This window comes from Saccopteryx bilineata, chromosome 3 (genome assembly GCF_036850765.1).
Source record: "Saccopteryx bilineata isolate mSacBil1 chromosome 3, mSacBil1_pri_phased_curated, whole genome shotgun sequence".
Classification (NCBI taxonomy): domain Eukaryota; kingdom Metazoa; phylum Chordata; class Mammalia; order Chiroptera; family Emballonuridae; genus Saccopteryx; species Saccopteryx bilineata.
In genome coordinates this window covers 314,099,389-314,112,680 of record NC_089492.1, presented here as the reverse complement: position 1 = coordinate 314,112,680, position 13,292 = coordinate 314,099,389, and the positions used below count along the sequence as shown (strand labels likewise).

Below are 13,292 nucleotides of genomic sequence, written 5' to 3'. Positions count from 1 at the left end.
GGGGTGCCAAGGGTTTGGAGCACAGAATGGAGACACGGGAAAGGAGTCAGTCCTGGCTGCTGCTAGGAGGCCAAGGGGAAGAATCTGGCCCAGGATCACAGCCTTCCTGTGGCTTCAACCCCCCCCAGGACATCACAGGCCTTCCCTGTCCAAGAGGGTGTGGTCTTGTGGTCAATGGCCCTGGTTTGGCCGGCCAAAGTGGCTGCAGGAGACTGCCTGTGAGCTGGGACTGGGGCGAGGGGGGGGGGGGGTCCAGGTTCCAAAAAGGGCAGGGAGTGCTGGGGAATTAGGACTTCTTCCTGATGGGAAGGCCAGAGCTTCCATAAGCCCTATGAAGGATACAAGCACCTGAGAAGACTTCAGAATCTGCCTAATGGAAAAATGGCATAAGTTTAGGGCTCCTGGGCTGGGGTGAAGGGTCAGGATGGAGGGGTGGAGGTTGGGGCACTGGTGCCTCAGGTATCTGATGCTTGGAGGGAGGAGGGATCGGTTGGCCATTGAGGGCTCAAGTGAACACCCCTGACTCCTCCAGATGGGAACTGAAATCCTGTCACCTCCACAAATACCACGATCTGGGGAGGGAGGCTGCTGGGCAGAAATGAACCTTTATTGCTTGGAGAAACCGCAACACCTCCCTATCGGCACCTTCTGAGACCAAAGCAAACAGGCCTGGCTGGTGTTGAGGCCCCCTTCCTGGGACCAGGCATTTGGTGGCCTCCCCTGACCCTGTGGAATCCAACCCAAGCTCCAGTTCTCTCTGTGTGGCCTGACCATCCACCTCGACTCTGAACCTTGTGAAACAACAGCTGGATTCATGTAACAGCTGCTAGGGAGGTGGGTCATTAAAGCCAATCAGCAGAGCTAATATAGGACTCATTGTGTGCCAAGAATGTTTTCAGTACTTAATACATAGACTACAGCAGGTATGGGGGTGTTTTTTTTTTTATTTTTTACAGAGACAGAGAGGGATAGACAGGGACAGACAGGAACAGAGAGAAATAAGCATCAATCATTAGTTTTTCATTGATTGCTTTCTCATATGAGCCTTGACCGCGGGCCTTCAGCAGACCGAATAACCCCTTGGTGGAGCCAGCGACCTTGGGTTCAAGTTGGTGGGCTTTTGCTCAAACCAGATGAGCCCGCACTCAAGCTGGCGACCTCAGGGTTTCAAACCTGGGTCCTCTGCGTCCCAGGCCGATGCTCTGTCCAGTGCGCCACCGCCTGGTCAGGCTATAGCAGGTTCTTGAGTAACATTTTGTCATTTCCCTTATAATGGTGAGATGGTATAGAAACTTTAATTTTTGTTGATTTTAGAAGAAAGAAGAGACGTCAATTTGTTCCACTATTTTATGCATCCGTTGGTTGAGTTTTGTATGTGTCCTGACGGGAAACGAACCCAAAACCTTGGAGGGGACTCGAACCAACTGAGCTACTCGGCCAGGGCTTTACTCTTTCTTGTTTATATCAATTAGCCCCTGGTATAGTTGGTTTTGTTAAACATTTTGCCCCAGTTCCAAGGACCATCTATCGATGAGGTTAAGTAAGGGCTTACTGTGGCTTCTTGCATCACTGAACAGTGGTGTAAGTCCAGCTATTTTCCCAATTTTGTGGACAGAGAAACGGGATGTTCAGAGAGGCTTGGTCATTTGCCCAAGGTTACACAGATGGCAGCTGACAGGCCAGATTCCAGATGGGCAGTTTGGTTCCAGAGTCTCTAGTCCTACCCAGGCAACACAACTGCTCCTAGCCCTGTGGAAGGCATGATATTCAGGCAGCTCCTGGAATCCACAATGCTTGTGCTGGATTTCCATCCAATTCGTAGATGCGGACAGTGCCTTAGAGGAGCACTCACCTGAGCCCAGATCACAGCCAAAGAGGGAGCCAAGGCTAAGACTGAGGTTTCATCTTGGCAGGGTAGTTCAGTCAGTGTCATCCTCATACACCAAGATTATGGGTTTGATCCCCAGCCAGGGCACATACAGGAACAGATCAATGTTTCTGGCCCTTTCTCTAAAATCAATTCTAAAAAATTAATAATAGCCTGACCTGTGGTGGCACAGTGGATCAAGTGTCAACCTGGAATGCTGAGGTTGCAGGTTCAAAACTCTGGGCTTCCCTGGTCAAGGCACATGTGGGAGTTGCTGCTTCCTGCTCCTCCCCCTTCTCTCTCTAAAGTGAATAAAATTTTAAAAATTAATATTTTTATTTTTTTAATTTTTATATTTATTTATTCATTTTAGAGGGGAGAGAGAAAGGGGAGAGGAGCAGGAAGCATCAACTCCCATATGTGCCTTGACCAGGCAAGCCCAGGGTTTTGAACCAGTGATCTCAGCGTTCCAGGTCGATGCTTTATCCACTGCGCCACCACAGGTCAGGCAAAAAATATTTTTGAAGACAAGAATCAACCAGTGAATGTATAAATAAGTAGAACAATAAATCAATGCTTCTCTCTCTCAGACCAGTAAAATAAAAAAAGATCCAGCTTTAATTCCCAAAGCCTAGGCTTTTAGCAGATGTATTACTGTCCCCACCTCCCCCATCTCATTTCCCCCCTCCCTCAGACCCGGGTACCCATGCCCCCAGCCCCCTCCTTCCTCTGACCCCAGATTTCAGGCCCCCAGCCCCCTCCCCCGATTTTACAGTGGCTGCCTTGCTTCTTCCCCTAACATACCCAAACCACAGGATAGTGGAGGGTGCCCAAGTTACTGGGTGAGATGTCATCTCCCCACATGGGGGCTAGGGGCGTCATAGGGCCTCCAAGCCCCACCTCCTTCCCCCTCCCTGCTGTGTGAAGGGGGGACCAGCCCACCTCGTGACTGGGGGCTGGCCTAGCCCCAGCCCTGGAGGAGTGGGCGGGGCAGGGGGAGCCCTATAATTGGAGGAGTCTGGAATCCCTGAGTCCTACTCAGCCAGAGCGGAGGTGAAGGACTGGTAGCCCAGGAGCCGGTGAGAAGCAGAAGGGGGCACAGAGACCAGCCCAGGGTCTCTATGGGGGACGAGGTGGGGAGGAGGAGGTGACTGTCCTATGCCTGAGCCAGAACAAAAGCAGGAGCTGAAAATGAGGCTGGGGACTGGACCTTGGGGGAATGGGGGGTGGGTGGCACAAGGACATCCTTCTCATCTAGAAGGGCTAGAAGATGGGGGTGAGGGAGCATCTGGACCTATGGAATAAGCAGATGAGCCACAGCAAGAGCCCAGGAATTGTCACCCATTTATTGAGCATCTGCTGGTGCTCACCATTAACTGGAGGCTCAGGGCTGGTGACGGGACGCTAGGGCATTGACTGAGGAGGACTTCGATTTTTTATTTTTTATTTTTTATTTTAGTTATCCATTATAGAGAGGAGAGAAAGAAAGGGGGGAGGAGCAGGAAGCATCAACTCCCATATGTGCCTTGACCAGGCAAGTCCAGGGCTTTGAACTGACAACCTCAGCATTCCTGGTTGCTGCTTTATCCACTGCGCCACCACAGGCCTGGCTGACTTTTAAATGAGGGTTAAATTAGCTAATATGTGGAAGATGGCAATCAGATGTGAAGGTGGAACTTAAATTGTGCAGGTAAAGCGAGGAATGCAAGCTTGGAATTTAGAACACACAATTGGGGCTCACAGGGAACTCGGGGAGGATGGGTGAGTGGAATTTGAACCCTGGAAGAGGGCATGGAATTTTGGCAGGAAGGCCGACCTGGGGATGAAAAGATAGGAGAAGACAATGAGGGAGTTAGTGGAAGGGCTGCTAAGTAAATGTTTGTGATGTGATTAGTTAGGATGTTGCAGATCTGGGGCTAAGTGAGGAGAGGAGTCTACACTGGCTCTCTTTTTAAAATTCATTTTAGAGAGGAGAAAGAGAGAGAGAAGGGGGGGGAGGAGCAGGAAGCATCAACTCCCATATATGCCTTGACCAGGGTTTCAAATGGTGACCTGTGTTCCAGGTCGAGGCTTTATCCACTGCGCCACCACAAGTCAGGTCCCCACAGGCTATTGAGTGACAGTTTCTCTTCCCCCAGACTGACGGGCACTGAAGATGAAGGTTCTGTGGGCTGTGTTGGTGGTCACACTCCTCGCAGGTATGGGGTGGGGGTTGCTCCGGTTCCCTGCCCCTCCTCCTCCTATCCTTACCTGTACCTCCCGATCCCTTCCATCCCTGCATCCCTTCTTCTGCTAGTCTGTCTCCTCCAGAGGAGGCCCAGGTCTGAGGCCTCTTCTGACATTCTCTGGCTCTGAGCAACTGTTAGCTCTCAGGGCCTCAGTTTTCCCATCTTTAAAATGGGGGTTATAACAGTTTTTAATGCATTGTTATCAGACAGGTAGTGAGCAATACTTAAGTCAGCTGTGATTACATCTGTTCTCCATCACTGCAGCATGGAGCACACATAGACACTCAGTAAATGCTTGTCAAGTGATGAAACACATTGATTCTCCTTGGGCACTGCAGGAGTGGGGGGCTCTTGCCCAAGGTAAACTGCACCTTCTCCAGCAGCCCGGCCTACTGGTGCTGTGTGTCGCAGGGAGAGGGTGGTGAGCAGCCCTTCCACCCTCTCCCTGCCCACCAGTGCTCTAAAGAAGCACATGAAAGCATTTGTGAAGCACCTACTGTGTGCATGGAGAGAGCAGAGGACTCTGACGGCCATGAACTTGCTCCACACAGGATGTCAGGCCGATGTGGCGGAGGACGTGACTCTGGGGCAGGAGCCAGGCTTGAGGCAGTCCAACCAGCCCTGGGAGCAGGCGCTGGGCCGCTTCTGGGATTACCTGCAATGGGTGCAGACGCTGTCTAACAAGGTGCAGGAGGAGCTGCTCAGCACCCAGGTCACCGAGGAACTGACGTGAGTGTCCCCATCCACACTGGCCCCTGACCCTGCAGATGGGCAGTTCCTCCAGTCGCTCAGCTTCCACTGATCTGGAAGTCTTAGGGGGTCTGTTCATTTCTTGCTTCCTCTTTCTATTTTGAACTCCTGGCTTTACCTCCCTCTGATTCTTTCTCAGCTCTTCCTGTCTCTGGCATGTTCCTTTCCATCTCCCAATATCATTCTAGTCCGCTGCTCATCTCTGCTCCTGTCTGTCTCAGTCTCCTCCTCTTGGCCTCTCTGTCTGTTGGATCTTTCTGTCCCTGTCCCCATCTTGCCCTCCCCACCCTTTTCTCTCTCCACGCACACACTCCTTCCTGCCCTCTCTGCCTGCAGAATGCTGATGGAGGAGACCATGAAGGAGGTGAAGGCCTACAAGGCGGAGCTGGAGGAGCAGCTGGGCCCCGTGACCCAGGAGACGCACGCCCGCCTGTCCAAGGAGCTGCAGGCTGCGCAGGCCCGGCTGGAGTCGGACATGGAGGACGTGCGCACCCGCCTGGCACAGTACCGCAGCGAGGCACAGAACATGCTGGGCCAGAACATCGATGACATTCGCAGCCGCCTGGCCTCCCAGCTGCGCAAGCTGCGCAAGAGGCTGCTGCGCGACGCCGAAGACCTGCAGAAGCGCCTGGCCATCTACCAAGCCGGGGCGCGCGAGGGCGCGGAGCGCGGGGTGGGCGTCATACGCGAGCGCCTCCTGCCGCTGATGGAGCAGGGCCACCTGCGGGCCACCCAGCCGCTGCGGGAGCGGGCCGAGGCCTGGGGCCAGCAGCTGCGTGGGAAGCTGGAGTTGATGGGCAGCCGGGCGCGCGACCGCCTGGACGACATGCACGATCAGGTGGAGGAGTTGAAGGCCAAGGTGGAGGAGCAGACCAACCAGATGCGCCTGCAGGCGGAGGCCTTCCAAGCCCGCCTCAAGAACTGGTTCGAGCCTCTGGTGCAAGACATGCAGCGCCAGTGGGCAGGGCTGGTGGAGAAGATGCAGTCCACCCTCGGGGTCAGCCCCACTGCGGTGCCCAAGGAGAGTCAATGAGTGCCGGCCATGCAGCCTGGAGTACCCCACTCCCGTCACCCTATGCCCTCATGCCTCCCCTAGCTTACAGGGCCCTGTTCCTGTCTCAGCTGTCCCTCTGGTGGGCCCTGATGTAATAAAGGTTCAGCAAGCTTCACAGCAGCAAGTAGGGTCTGAGTGTGATTTCTCACAGCTGCAGCCTCAGTTTCTCCTTCCCCAAGTATGGTTCTCAGTCCTGTCCCTGCTGACTGTGTGTATGTCTGTTTCTCTCTCTCTCTCTCTCTCTCTCTCTCTTTTAACTATTTATGGATTTTAGAGAGAGAGGAAGGGAGAAAGAGAAAGAAACATTGATTTGTTGTTCCACTTATTTATGCATTCATTGACTGATTCTTGCATGTGCCCTGACCAAGCATCGAACCTGCAACCTTTGCATATCAGGACAACTCACTAACCAACCAAGCTGTCTCGACTCTTTTAACTCTCTGTCTCTACTTCCTTTTGTCCCTTTCTGAGATTTTCACCTTTCATTGTCTCTGCTTCTCTCTGCTGCTCACTCTCCTGTGCCTCTTCTTCCTTTCCCTGAAACATGGTTCTAGAACAAACCCACCCTTTGGTTAAATCCTGCAGTTGCCCCTACCTAGGTGAAATCAACCTCTCTGAGCCCAGCTTCATGGAGTTGCGGGGACTGAAAAGACCGGGGACCACGGCCATTATGCTGCTTTTATCCTTTCCCTCTCATTCTTCTCTCCACTCTCTCCATCCATCATACCTGATCCTGCCTCCTTCCCTCCCCTGGCCTGTCTGCCTGCTCCTACCAGGAGGCTCCATTTCTCTGGCCGCCTGTTCTCCGCCTCTATCTTCATCTCCCCTCCCTCTGGTTTCTCTTGCCCAGCCCAACTTCTTTGTCTTTTCCTCCTCCACAAGGGTTTGTCCCCTCTGCCACTCTGTCACATTTGAGCCCTCTGCCTATCTCTTTGCCTCAGGGTTCACAAGTCCCTTCACTCTGAGCAGTGCCTCCTTGTCCCCTACCCTCCTTTTCCTTCCTTCTCTCCTGTCGCAGGGTCCTGGCTGGAGAGAGAAGGGGAAGGAACCTCTCGTGAGAATCTGCACAGCCCCCTGGAGTCCAGGCAGGGCTGGGAGACTAAGTTGCGAGTTGATAGAGGGGTGAGGGTTAAAGCCACTCATGGAGGCCTGACCTGTGGTGGCGCAGTGGATGGGGCGTTGACCTGGAAATGCTGAGGTTGTCGGTTCGAAACCCTGGGCTTGCCTGGTCAGGGCACATGTGGGAGTTGATGCTTCCAGCTCCTCCCCCCTTCTCTCTCTGTTTCTCTCTCTCCCTCTCCTCTCTAAAAATGAATAAATAAAATTAAAAAAAAAAAAAAAAAAAAAGCCACTCATGGAGCCATAGGTACTGTCCTCTCCCCACCCCTCAGTTCTCAGGAGCAGCAGAGCAGGGCTCCCACCAAAGGGGACAGGGGACAGGCCAGGGCTTGAGCTTGTGTCACTGCAGGGGTCCGGAGTTTCTTGACTCACCAAGGGCTGAGTGAGGAGGGGAAGAGCCAGTAGGCTCAGAGGCAGAGGGTCTAGTTCCTGCTGAACCCTCTCAGAGCCTCAGTGTCCCCAGATGGCAATGAGGGAGGGAACATCAGCCATGTCTTCCACTTGAAAAGATGAATTTTGAATTCTTATGCACAAAGACAACGTCTGATTAGAGACCGTCCACTTACTTCATTGTAGTCCCAGTCAGTTCTAAGAGGTGGGACAAGGGCTGGTTTGAAAGAACTTCAGGAAACAGGCTGGCAGGGGGTGCTTGGGGCGGAGACTGCCCCCAGCAGTGATCTGGAGAGGCAGCCTGGAGTCTGACAAAGGGGGGAACCAAGAGCACCCCCACACCCAACTCCTCAGTGAGCCTTTGAATGTTCTTGGCTGAACCCTCAATTTCCCTGTCTGTAACCGAAAACCCCTATAGTTGAGGTGAGGATGAAACTGCAAAAGCAAACTTGTTCTCTTCTTGTGGGGCAGGAAAAGGAGGGGAGCAGACATTCGGGTGGATGTTGGGAGAGCACTGGGCTCACGGGGAAGGCAGAGGTCCGGGAAGACAGCTAGGGGCTGGCAGACTGGAAGCTGCTGAGCTGGCCCGAGGGGTGTTGCAATCCTGCCAGGGTCTGGTCTGTACCTCTCTTTCACAACCATCCCCGCTTAACCCGGGACTAACACGTGGGTGTGGGGCATGAGGCCAGCCAACCTAGAGTCTGGGGCCTGGGGCTACCCTCCCCTGAGCTGCCAGGGGTCACTGGCGGTCAAAGGCAGCGTAGGAGGAAGAGGAGGAAGAGGCAAGAAGCATTGGACTCCAGCCCCTGGGGGCGGATATGGTGCTGGGAGGGGCAGCTTGGCACCAGGAGGGCCCAAGAGGGTGAAGAAGAGCAGATGGCGTGTTTACAGGGACTCTGGGGGCTTGAACAATGGTAAGGGCAATGGAAGGGTGTGGGGGCGTAGCGGACTGCATGGAGGGGCACATGCGGGGAGCCTTGCTCATGAGGTTCTGTGGTTTAGACAGGCTGATAAACCCCTCCCTAAAAGGGGGGTTGAGAACTGTGAAGTTAAGACTCCAGAGAGCATCCAGAGAGGCCGAGATGCTGCCTGCTGCAAGGAGGTGGGGGCTTGAAGGGCTAGTCTGAGAGTGAGCGTAGAGGGAGTGTGAGGGGTCCCCATGGGCACAGAATAAGAGTTGTTTGAGCCCTGGCTGGTTAGTTCAGTGGGTAGGAGCATCATCCTGTAACACCAAGGTGGTGGGTTTGATACCCAGTCAGAGCACAAACGGGAAGGGACCAATGAACACATAACTAGGTAGAACAACAATTGAATGCTTCTCTCTCTCTTCCTCCCTCTGTGTCTCTAAGATCAATCAATTAAAAAAAAAAAAAAAAAGGCCCTGGCCGGTTGGCTCAGCGGTAGAGCGTCAGCCTGGCGTGCGGGGAACCCGGGTTCGATTTCCGGCCAGGACACATAGGAGAAGCGCCCATTTGCTTCTCCACCCCCCCCCCTCCTTCCTCTCTGTCCCTCTCTTCCCCTCCCGCAGCCAAGGCTCCATTAGAGCAAAGATGGCCCGGGCACTGGGGATGGCTCCTTGGCCTCTGCCCCAGGTGCTAGAGTGGCTCTGGTCGCGGCAGAGCGACGCCCCAGAGGGGCAGAGCATCGCCCCCTGGTGGGCAGAGCGTCACCCATGGTGGGCGTGCCAGGTGGATCCCGGTTGGGCGGATGCAGGAGTCTTTCTGACTGTCTCTCCTCGTTTCCAGCTTCAAAAAAAAAAAAAGTTGTTTGAGTTGAACAGGCCTGCTAAGAAGGAGGAAGGGATGGAAGAGGTCACCTGGGGACACAATGTGAACTAAGTTACTAACAATAAATTACCGAAAGACTCCTGGTACAGGATGGGAGGGGTCAGTGGCCCAAGCTGAGGTCCCCAATAGTCAGATTCTGAGATAAGGGGAATGAACAGCAAGAGGCTTCCAGCTAAGGGATTTGCCTATGCTCCACCTGATCCCCACCCCGGCCAGCCAGGGGTGGACAGGATAAGGTGGCTAGGCACAGAGCGCAGGCTCCAGGGGAGCCTCGGGGGAGGGGCAAGATTGCCCCGCCTCTGCCCCAGCAGATAAAGGCCAGGCCAGGCCAGGGCAAGCTAGGACTTGCTGTTCAGCAACTGATTCAGGTTGGTGCTCGGTGCCCAGAGGGGTGCCCAGAGGGACCTTCTATACATAGCAAGAGCACAAAAAAGGGGGTGGAGGAACCTTGGGGGAGGGGGGAGGGGTGCCACTGACCACTTCCACCTCTACCTCTGCCTCCAGAGTGCCCCAACCAGCCCAGCCATGAGGCTTATCCTGTCGCTCCCGGTCCTGGTGGTGGCTCTGTTGATGGTCTTGGAAGGTAAAAGCGGGTGGGATAGGAGAATCTGGGAGTTTGGATTTGGGAGCATGAAGCTGGGGTCCAATCTTAGAGCACCCCTGAGAGCTCTGGGCCCCCTCCTGTGCCCTTGTTCCCCTATTGCCCACTGACCACCCTCACTGCCACCCAGCCAGGTGGGTTCTCAAGGTTCTCTCCAAGGTAGTCCAGCAGGTGGCAATACTCAGCAGCTTGAGCTCCATCTGGTGGCTCCAGTACCCTCTCCCACCCCTTCTAAGGCCATGATCCCCAAGAATCACATCCAAGGGCCTCCTTTTTCACCCCGGAAGCTCATCCAAAGGGCTCCCAATACTGAAATTGTTGCACTTTTGCGCATCTTCTGGATAGGCCCGGTTCCAGCCCGGGCGGCCCCAGACGCGGCCAGCACCCTAGAGAGCATCCCAGACAAGCTGAAGGAGTTTGGAAGCAACGTGGGACAGAAGTTCCGGACAGCAATTGACTACATCAAACAGAGCGAACTTCCTGCGAAGACCTGGTTAGGACCCTTCCCAGGGCATGGGAGGGCTGGGTGCTTTTTTTTTTTTTTTTTAAGATTTTATATCTCAGCCCTGGCCGGTTGGCTCAGCGGTAGAGCGTCGGCCTAGCGTGCGGAGGACCCAGGTTCGATTCCCGGCCAGGGCACACAGGAGAAGCGCCCATTTGCTTCTCCACCCCTCCGCCGCGCCTTCCTCTCTGTCTCTCTCTTCCCCTCCCGCAGCCAAGGCTCCATTGGAGCAAAGATGGCCCGGGCGCTGGGGATGGCTCTGTGGCCTCTGCCCCAGGCGCTAGAGTGGCTCTGGTCGCAACATGGCGACACCCAGGAGGGTCGCAACATGGCGACGCCCAGGATGGGCAGAGCATCGCCCCCTGGTGGGCAGAGCGTCGCCCCCTGGTGGGCGTGCCGGGTGGATCCCGGTCGGGCGCATGCGGGAGTCTGTCTGACTGTCTCTCCCTGTTTCTAGCTTCAGAAAAATGCAAAAAAAAACAAAAAAAAAAAAAAAAAGATTTTATATCTCTAGCCTGACCAGGCGGTGGCGCAGTGGATAGAGCGTTGGACTGCGATGCAGAAGACCCAGATTCGAGACCCGGAGGTCGCCAGCTTGAGCGTGGGCCCATCTGGTTTGAGCAAAAATTCACCAGCTTGGACCCAAGGTCGCTGGCTCAAGCAAGGGGTTACTCGGTCTGCTGAAGGCCCATGGTCAAGGCACATATGAGAAAGCAATCAATGAAAAACTGATTGATGCTTCTCATCTCTCCATTCCTGTCTGTCTATCCCTGTCTATCCCTCACTCTGACTCTCTCTCTGTCTCTGTAAAAAAAAAAAAAAAAAAAAAAAAAAAGATTTTATATCTTGATTTTTAGAGATAGGAGAGAGAGAGAGAGAGACGGGAGGAGCAGGGAGCATCAACTCATAATTACTGCTCGTATGTGTTTTGTGTTTTTTTTTACAGAGACAGAGCGAGAGTCAGAGAGAGGGATAGATAGGGACAGAGAGACAGGAATGGAGAGAGATGAGAAGCATCAATCATCAGTTTTTCATTGCGACACCTTAGTTGTTCATTGATTGCTTTCTCATATGTGCCTTGACCGTGGGCCTTCAGCAGACCGAGTAACCCCTTGCTCAAGCCAGCAACCTTGGGTCCAAGCTGGTGAGCTTTGCTCAAACCAGATGAGCCCGCACTCAAGCTGGCGACCTCGGGGTCTCGAACCTAGGTCCTCCGCATCCCAGTCCGACGCTCTATCCACTGTGCCACTGCCTGGTCAGGACCGTATGTGTCTTGACTGGGCAAGCCCTGGGTTTCGAACCAAAGACCTCAGCATTCCAGGTCGACGCTCTGTTCTCTACGTCAACACAGGCCAGGCATGGCTGGGGTGTATTGACTGAGAAACCCACAAAATCCCTGTGGTCACATAGCTGGATCTCAGAGTGCTCAGACTTGGAGGCCAGGTTTCCTGACTCCCCCAACCAACCACACTGTAGAAACAGTCCTGGGTGGTGATGAAGGACCCACTCTTGGGGGTTGGACAGGCCTGGGATTATAGGCTGGCAAAGACTCACTACTCCCCCTGTGTAATCACTAGCCTCAGTTTCCTTATCTGTAAAATGGTTGATTCTGAGAGGAAGTCAAGTACAGCACTTGCATAGCGCCTGGAACATTGCAAATGCTCAACACAGGATTTAACCAACATTGGCTCCGTTTGGTGAGTTAGAGAATCATTTATTCTTGAACAAATATTTATTGAGCATCTGCTAAGTGCCAGGAGCTGTTGCAATGTGGGGAATCATAGTGATAAACAAGATGAAGGCTCAGCCCACAGAGATCTGACCTTCTGGGAGGCAGAGTGACGGTAGGGAGGGAGAACAGACAATAAATCAGTAAATTTCCAGATTAGCCCAGATAGAGCTAAACACTGAGAAGATAAGCGGGGGTCAGGAGGGGCTTTGGCAGACATGTTGACTGGGTCTTTTCTGAAGAGATAACCCTTTAAACTGAAATCCTGGTGATTAGGAACATCCAGCCAGGCTGAGGAATTTGGGAAGAATGTCCCCTGTGAGTCTGAGTTCAAGGGTCGTGAGGCCGGAAGACATGCAATCAAGGAGGTGTAGCGCTCTGTTCCCTGTGCTCTCTGCTCGGGAACAGCCTGCAAGGGCAAGGGTTCTGGAAAGTACCCTTGAATGAATAGGGGCAACCGGGGCATGAGAAGGCTTAGAGAAAGGGTTGGTAGCACGAGAAGGCAGGCCTTGAAAGCCAGGCCAAAGCAAAGGAGCTCTGGTGCATCTGGGACATTGAGGCACAGAAATTGGGACACCCAGCCCACGGCGCCTCCTTATCCCACAGATGGGGGGAACCCTGAGCAGGATTTGGGCATCCCAGGGGAGACAAAATCACAGTGACACCCTCTGCCCCGTCTTTCCCTACAGGAACTGGTTTTCAGACACAGTCAGCAAAGCAAAGGAGAAATTCAAAACTACCTTCTCCTGAACACAAGGAAGGCTGCCCCTTTCCTCTGTGGCTGTGCCCCAGGAGGGGGCTCTGAAATTCCCCACACCCCCGACCTCTGTGCCAAGGACTTCCTCTGTTATGCTCTATATCTCCCCCCACCACCGCCAATAAAAATCCTATAGAGAATTCTGAGTGCTTCTTTCATGTGGGGCTGGGGTTATGGGATAGTATGGGGGGTGCATTTCTGAAAAAGAGAGGCAAGGCCCTGGCCAGGTAGGTCAGTTGTCTAGCTATTGTCTCGATATGTCAAGGGTTCGATCCCCAGTCAGGGCACATAAAAGAATCAACCAATGAATACATAAATAAGTAGAATTACAAATCAATGTTTTTTTCCCTCTCTCTCTAAAATCAATAAAATAAAAATATTATAGGCCCTGGCCGGATGGCTCAGGGGTAGAGCGTCGGCCTGGCGTGCAGGAGTCCCAGGTTCGATTCCCGGCCAGGGCACACAGGAGAGGCGCCCATCTGCTTCTCCACCCCTCCCCCTCTCCTTC

At 53.6% G+C, this 13,292-nt stretch overlaps 2 protein-coding genes across 3 annotated transcripts; both read left to right on the top strand.

Annotated features, from left to right (window-relative positions):
- Positions 1-2,806: 2,806 nt before the first annotated feature.
- Positions 2,807-6,019, top strand: APOE (apolipoprotein E). The gene is made up of 4 exons (XM_066271843.1): positions 2,807-2,946; positions 4,006-4,065; positions 4,647-4,824; positions 5,182-6,019. Exons 2-4 carry the CDS (start codon positions 4,023-4,025, stop codon positions 5,876-5,878), a joined length of 918 nt encoding a protein of 305 aa, XP_066127940.1. The 5' UTR covers positions 2,807-2,946; positions 4,006-4,022; the 3' UTR covers positions 5,879-6,019.
- Positions 6,020-8,298: 2,279 nt separating this feature from the next.
- Positions 8,299-12,924, top strand: APOC1 (apolipoprotein C1). 2 transcript variants are annotated; one of them, XM_066265331.1, is made up of 4 exons: positions 8,299-8,322; positions 9,700-9,778; positions 10,142-10,289; positions 12,717-12,924. In XM_066265331.1, the coding sequence occupies exons 1-4, from the start codon at positions 8,320-8,322 to the stop codon at positions 12,775-12,777; spliced, it is 291 nt and encodes a 96-aa protein (XP_066121428.1). In that variant the 5' UTR covers positions 8,299-8,319; the 3' UTR covers positions 12,778-12,924. The 2 variants fall into 2 exon arrangements, with proteins under 2 accessions (XP_066121428.1, XP_066121429.1); XM_066265332.1 differs by lacking the exon at positions 8,299-8,322 and adding an exon at positions 9,414-9,563.
- Positions 12,925-13,292: the final 368 nt, after the last annotated feature.